The 6,986-nt window shown below is 59.9% G+C and overlaps 2 protein-coding genes across 2 annotated transcripts in view; both read left to right on the forward strand.

Moving 5' to 3' along the window:
* The first annotated feature begins 736 nt into the window (after positions 1-736).
* Positions 737-4,712, forward strand: LOC123025244. The gene is made up of 2 exons (XM_044433815.1): positions 737-1,911; positions 3,759-4,712. Exons 1-2 carry the CDS (start codon positions 834-836, stop codon positions 3,788-3,790), a joined length of 1,110 nt encoding a protein of 369 aa, XP_044289750.1. The 5' UTR covers positions 737-833; the 3' UTR covers positions 3,791-4,712.
* A 1,118-nt stretch (positions 4,713-5,830) lies between these two features.
* ZNF414 (zinc finger protein 414) overlaps positions 5,831-6,986 on the forward strand; it is a 5,843-nt gene continuing 4,687 nt past the window's right edge. Inside the window, exon 1 of the mRNA XM_044433702.1 lies at positions 5,831-5,975. Within this exon, the coding sequence (XP_044289637.1) occupies positions 5,831-5,975 (145 nt within the window). The remainder of the gene's footprint in view (positions 5,976-6,986) is intronic.

Raw genomic sequence — 6,986 nt, forward strand, 5'->3', positions numbered from 1 at the left:
CGCGGCGCGGCCGGCCGGCGAGCCCGCAGAGGCCGCCGGGCAGCGCGCCGCGGAAGGGCGCGAACCGCTGGGGCAGCCCGCTGAGGGCCGCCGCGGAAGGCTGGGCCGAGTCGCCGGGCGCGAGGGGCCCCTCCCCGGGGGGCTTCCGCGAGGAGCGCTGGAGCAGCCCGGAGCGGCGGGGGAGTCAGCAGCGGCTGCCCTCGCCCCCCGGCAGAAGGCGGCCGATCGGGCAGGGCAGCGGCGAGAGGACGACCAAGCAGCGCAGCCTCAGCGGCGACCACGGGGGCTGGGACAGCCCCACACGGGAGGCCAGGCAGAAGTCCCCCAGGGGCTGGGAGCACGGCCGGACGGATCTCCCCAGGAACCGGTGGAGCAGCCCTGGAAAGCGGGGCAGCCAGCAGCACCCACAGCCCCTCGGTAGAAGGCACGCCGAGCCGGGCAGCCCCGAGGGCGCGAGAAGTCTGGAGAGCCCCAGCAGCCACTCCAGGGCCTGGAGCGAGGCTGACTGGGAGCACAGGCAAGAATGCCCCCCAGGCTGGAGCCACCCCTGTCGGGATGCTGGTGGAGGCAGGTGGAGCAGCCCAGAGAGGAGGGGCGGCGAACAGCGCCACCCTCCCAGGAGACGGCAGGTGGGGCCGGGCAGTCCGGAGAGGCCCCTCCGGAAGAAGGCCGGCACCAGCCACAATCCCCAGGGCTACGGCAGCCTAGAGCAGGAGTCCCGTCAGAAATGCCCCCATGACCAGCGCCCTCCTGCTGAGGACTACTTCTGGGAGAGTTCCGGAGGCAAGTGGCGCAGCCTGGAGAGCAGAGGGAGGGAGCATGAGAGTCCAGCCATGGTGCAGAGGCGCAGGAGGCAGGAGGGCATGCCTGGAGAGGAAAGGGCCTGGAACAGCCCGAAGCAGAGACCGGGGTGGGAGGGTTCTGGGAGCCTCAGCAGCCAAAGCCAGTTTGATTCAGACCAGGGTGGTGTGGTTTGGGGTGTCAGCAGGCAAAGCGGTCTTGGGCAAAGGGGGGCAGGAGCTGAAAGCCCCCAGAGCTCCGATCGGCAGCAGAGGCCCACTGGGAGCCAGCAGGACTGGAGCCGGCCCACATTCTTCAGCGGGGGATGGAATCCTGGGGAGGGCCAAGCAGAAACGGAGAGCCACGGAAGGGGCGAGCAAGGCAGCGATTTTGGCAGGGAGGAGGGCAGCCCCAGGAGGAGCCCCTCCCCTGTGGAAGCAGCCACCAGTGCCCCTGCGGCCCAGTCGCTGAGGTGGACGCCACGCGAGCAGCTGGTGCAGTACTGGATGCGGTGCCGGGCCACCCTGAAAAACAGGTTGCGGGAGCAGCTGATGGCCTTCTGCCCCCGGCCCACCTTGCCCGACAGGTCTTCCGAGGTCCCGGTCCTGAACCCAGAGATCCTGTGCTTGTTCAGCGCCAAGCAGGTCAAGGAGATCGAGAGCCTTTCGCGGCCCCTGCGGGTGCTGCAGAACGAGGTCCTGGACATGCTTGCGCCGGCCATGACCATCTACGAGATGGCCGAGGAAGCGATGGAGCGGGGGGAGTCCGTGGATCCCATGGAGCTGCGCGAGTGGACGCGCCGCCTCATCCGCTACATCGGCAGCATCAGCCACAGGCTGACCCTGCAGCGCCGCATCCAGGTCCTCGGCACCCTCAACCCACGGCTCAAGATGGTGTCGTCCAAGATGGCGAGCCGCTGCACCGACGGGAAGCTCTTTGCGGAGGACAAGGTGAAGCTCCTGAAGGAGATCGTCAAGAGGTTCCCACAGCTGACGGTGTCCCAGAACAGGCTGTCCGCCAGGAGGTACCAGCTCGCTGCCCGGCGACCTCCGTCTGCGGCCACCTGGCAGAGAAGATTCCCCCCGGGGCCTCATTCTCGCCCCAGGCATCCTGCTGCTCATCAAAGCCCAGGTAAGGCCTTCCATGGCTGGCACCAGCAGGCCCTGCAGTGTGTCTGAAGCCGTGAATCCTCTCCCTGCTCATTCGATTGCTTTCAGAATCAGATGGTGAGAGATTCGTCTGTTTCTCAGCGCAAGTTCATGCTGGCTTCTCCCCCTCAGAACAACGAATTCTTTGGAGGAAGGCCTTTAGCAGCAGAGCGTGATGGTGACGTCACAGGTGCATCCATTTGCAGCGTTCAGTGGCAGCCCTTAATCGGCACACCAGCAGCACCTGAAGACGCTCTTAAGACGCTTCATGGAAGCCGCTAGAATGCTGTGGAGCGTATGGGCAACTTTGAGCCGTCTGCGCCCCTGGGCAGGGCATCCGTGGCCCCTGAAATGGCCTTGAACTTCCCACAGGTTCTCTGTTGGACCTTCACTGGCTGGATCAGCAGCGTGTGCTCTGCTCTTGGGAGGCCAAGAGGTCTCCTTGGCGGTGGTGGCAGCTGTCGTCAGCTCTTCCTGCCCCACGACTGCAGTAGGGAGTACTGGAGGCAGTGGGCAAATGCCTTCCTCTTAAACAAAACCGTTCTGCTCTCGTCCTGCACCTTGAATGCATCTGGGAAGCTGAGGGAGAATTCACATTCCACACAGTTCCCGATCCTTGTTCAGCCCCTCGATAAGTTCAACAGATGCCCTCCTCTGGGAGCCCTCCGTGAATGATATTAGGAGGGTGAGTACCCGGAGGAGGGCCTTCTCTGTGGTGGCGTCACACTTATGGAATGCGCTCCCCAGAAGAGGTCCGCCTGGCGCCGTCCTTATTTGTTTTTCAGCACCAGGCCAAGACCTTTTTATTTAAAACTTATTTTAAGTGTTAATTTATTATGTAGGTTTTGTTTTGTTTTTTTTTTAAGCCGAGATGCACCGGGTTTTAATATTTTTATTGTATAATTTTAATATGCTTTTGTTTGTTTTTGTTGTGAGCCGCCCCGAGGCTTTGTTGCGATGGGGGCGGCATAGAAATGTTTTAAATAATAAATAAATAAATACATGGGGCGCAGTGGGCAGATAGTGGGGCAGAATGGGGCTGAGACTACAGCCCTTTCGTGCCAAAAGGGCCCCAGTGAAGCCAGTCTGTTCCTATTTCAGCAGCCTGCTTTAGTTGGGGAATGGAAGGATCCACTGGAAGGCTTGCTGGCCCGCCCTTTTTCCTCCTCCCTGAGCAGTGGAGGGGAAAGGCGCAGAAAGTGCTCTTCCGACACACCTCGCACAGGGTCCTGACCCACACAAGGACACACCCTCCTGCCCGGGAGCATGGGGTGAAGGCCCCACGCAGTCCTGTCCGCAGCATCCTCCTCCCCCCAAAGGGGGCCTCCCCTCTGACATGATGCCCCGCCCCCCACTGCCTGTGGGCAGCCTGTTGAGAGTAGGCGAGGGTGGCGGCTTGTGGCCTTCCAAAGGTTTGGCCCTCAGGCCTTCGCCCTCCTAGCTGGCCCAGGCAGAGCAGTGTTCCTGATCGGTCAGGCATGGGGAGGAACCAGTGATGGATACTTACGAGTTCTGCGCCTTTGCGGAGTCCCCCGAAGGGCACAGAGCCAGGCTTTGACGCGGGTGGAGGCGAGGAAGGGTGCGGAGTGGAGCCCAGCCCAGCATGGCCGGTCCCTGCTCTCTCTGCTTCTCTGAAAGGGCTCGAAGGGTTCCCTGCCAGGAATCCCGGTGAGCTGCAGCTGCCAGCCAGAGTGGGCATGACGGACTGGGCGGACTGCACAGGGGGGCCTCCGATGCGCCAGAGCGGGCCATCACACGCCGGCGTTTCCCGCCATGGGTCTCCCTTCCGACTTGCTTCCGCCCCACTGAGCGTTCTCGCTTGTTTTGCAGCCGGCCAGCGTGGGAGTGAGAACCAGCAGTGAGGAGTGAGAGGCCCGTCCAGCAGCACGGTGCCCGGGGCGCCTGCCGTGCCCTCGGGCCGATCGCCGCTGCTCCTGCTGGGGCTGGACGGCGGCCCATGGCATCTCGTCCCGCACCGATCTTCCTTGAGGCCTCTGTCAGGGCAGCGGAGGGGGAGAAGCCGGCAGCGGCTGCACTGGCCCTCGTTCCTGCAGCACCAGAGGCTGGATGTGGACCCGTGTGGCCCAGCACCAAGACGACCGCCACCCCTTGCAGGCCGGCCCGCTCGCACAAGGGCTGCACGTGGCTGCACTTCTTCCATTGCGAGTGGGGTGTGGTCCCACATCCCCACCTGGCCCAAAGGGGGGAACCTCCGGGCCCTTTTCATACCTCACAGTTTCTGCTTGCCGCTTCCAGAAGAGAAGCCACGGATGGACATGGGAACGGGCACCCCTCCTACGAGTGTCCCTTTCCCCTTCATTTCCTTTGCCTGGATGTACTTGGGTGGCAAGACCATATGTCCGGTTTGGTCATCCGCACTCTGGCCTGGATCTGTGGGTGGAGGGAACCCTCCACATACCTGTGGGACAGAAAGGTCTCTGGTTTAAGGCGACCAATTAACTTCAGCTCCTGAAGGACCGTCAGAGGTTTTTGGAGGGAGTACATGGACTTCTTCCTAGTGGAAGCTTTCTGGAGTGACAGGCAGGATTGGAATGAAGCCGCCAAGGATGCAAGAGGACCCTTACTTGTGTGCCTTCAGGTTGCTCCTAGCATAGAACAGCGGAGTGGGAAGGGGCCGGAAGGCCGCCGGGTCCAGCCCTGCTGTTGCAGGACACCAAGTCGCACCATCTCACTCAGGTGACTGCCCAGGTTCTCCTTGAATGTCCCCAGTGTGGGACAGCTTACCACCTATTCAGCTGAATTAAAATGGTTTTGGTTTTCAAATCTGTCTGGACTGATGCTTCCCCGTCATTGGCAAGTCACCTTACTACCGCTGCCCCAGGCTTCCAGTGCTCCAGGTGCCCTGTTTTTGTTTGCACTATTTAATTCTTTCTCTTCACTTAGATTTTACATGCAGCCCAGTGGCTTACAATCTAAAGAGGCCAAGCCAACAAAATAACCAGAACCATAAAATGGACCGTGAAAAATGTTACAGCGTTGAGTATAATTTTAAAGCCAGTAGCGAGGTTAATAATCAGGAAACGCCGGCTGGGAGAAAATGGTTCCAGCCTGGCACCGAAGTGAAAAAGCAAAGTGGGCCTGCTTGGAAGGGCATTCCATGGATGGGTCGGGTTGCTGTAAAGGAGGCTTTTCCCAGTAGCCAAGAGCCAGCGCATGGCGAAATGTCCATGCAGATTTAAACGCCCAGAAACGGACAAGAAGCCGGCCCGTAAAGGGTTTGCTGGCTTAATGTCCCTTACCTGCCCTTCCCGAGCAAGTTCATTTCTGAATGGATGGCAGTCACCTGGCAAGGTAAAGGTTTGGCACCTGCAGGTGCAGCACGGCCACTGACTTGGCTGGTGGTCAAAGCAGGCTGGCGTTCAATCTGCACAGAATGGTCCAAGCCTGTGGCCCACACACTAGAGGTGCTGAGATGGATGGAATAGAAGTTTGCAGAAACTACGAGAGGAAACCGTTAAATGGAGCCTCCTTAATTATAATTTGGCTCATCTAGAGATGTTCCCCCACACGAGAACTGAGCTCCCTAGTCTGGATGCACAGAGATTGAATGCTTCAGAATCTGCAGGCCTTTAAAATTCAGCTAACCGTTGGGATGTAGAGTCAGGAGCCCCAGAGGGCTTAGACCCCACCTGGCCTCCCTCAAAGGGCTCTTCCAGAGCGACAGCCAGGGCTGGAGTGGGATTCTCTGACAAGGTTTCGAGGGGGCTGGACGTTTATGTGGTCCACCTGGATCTCAGCAAGGCCTTCGGCAAAGAGCCGCATGATATCCTGGTGGAGAAACGGGGGGCGGGGGTCGGGATAGAGCAGTGCAGTGTCCGATGGCCTGGGGCATGGTCGACTGACTGAAAGCAGAGGGTAGCCGTTAGTGAGGCATCATCAGGATGGCAGTTGGGGACGAGCGGGTCCCCCAGGGCTCTGTCCTGGGATGGATCCCGTTCAATCTTTTCATCAATGCCAGGGAAGGAGGGCTGACCAGTCCGCTGATCAGATTCGCAGATGATGCTGAAATGGGGGCAGTGGCCAGACGTGAGGGGCAGGTGCTCCGGATCCGGCAGGACCTGGGCAGACTATGGAAGTGGCTGGGGGACAACAGGAGGGCGTTAACGTGGATAAGTGCGAGGCCTTGCCCTTGGGGCATGGGAACGGGTGCCTTGCGTGCAGGTTAGGGGACAAGGAGTGGAGAGCAGCACTTGGGAAAGGGACCTCGGGGGTGCTGGTCGCCTGCAGGCTGAACCTGAGCCAGCCGTGAGATGCGGTGGCCGAGAGGGCGAACGGCACCCTTGGTTGCACAGCCAGAAGCGTGGCTTCTAGAGCAAGAGAGGGATTACTGCCACTCTACACGACTCTGGTGCGCCCGCAACTGGAGTATTGTGCTCAGTTTTGGGCCCCTCGTTACAGGAAGGCTATAGCCAGGTTGGAGTCCGTGCAGCGTAGGGCCACAAGGTTGGTGGCCGGTTTGCAAGGGAAGCCGTATGAGGCGAGACTGAGGGAACTGGGCCTCTTCAGCCTGGAGAAGGGGAGACACAGAGGGGATCTGGTGGCGACATACAGGGATGTGAGGGGGTGTCACAGGGAGGTGTGGAGAGACCTGTTCTCCCCTGCAGAGGAAGGCAGAGGAGGGCAGAATGCATTTCAGCGGAGCAAAGCTCAGGGAGCCAAGGTTCAACTTGGATGCCAGGAAGCACTTCCTGACAGTTGGGACCCCGAGGGTGTGGACTGGGCTTCCAGGGGAGGTTGTTGAGGCCCCATTGGTGCAGGTGTTCAAGGATAGGCTGGACGTCCACATGGTGGGCATGTCGTGAGTGTGCTGGCTGGAGTTGAGGTCAGACTAGATGGCCTGGGAGACCCCTCTATTTCTTTGTTTCTGTGATAAAATGGGGAAAGGGGGGAATGGGTGGGCCACTTGTGTTCCTTGCAGGAACGATGACGGAACGGTGGTCTAACGACTGAATCAATATGCCACCTCGTTTTCTTCAGAGACTTCAGAGCAAGGAAGAATCAAAAGCATGAAGGATAAGATAACGTGCAAAGATCGGG

This window comes from Varanus komodoensis, unplaced genomic scaffold, assembly GCF_004798865.1.
Source record: "Varanus komodoensis strain SLA01 unplaced genomic scaffold, ASM479886v1 scaffold26, whole genome shotgun sequence".
In the NCBI taxonomy this organism is placed as follows: domain Eukaryota; kingdom Metazoa; phylum Chordata; class Lepidosauria; order Squamata; family Varanidae; genus Varanus; species Varanus komodoensis.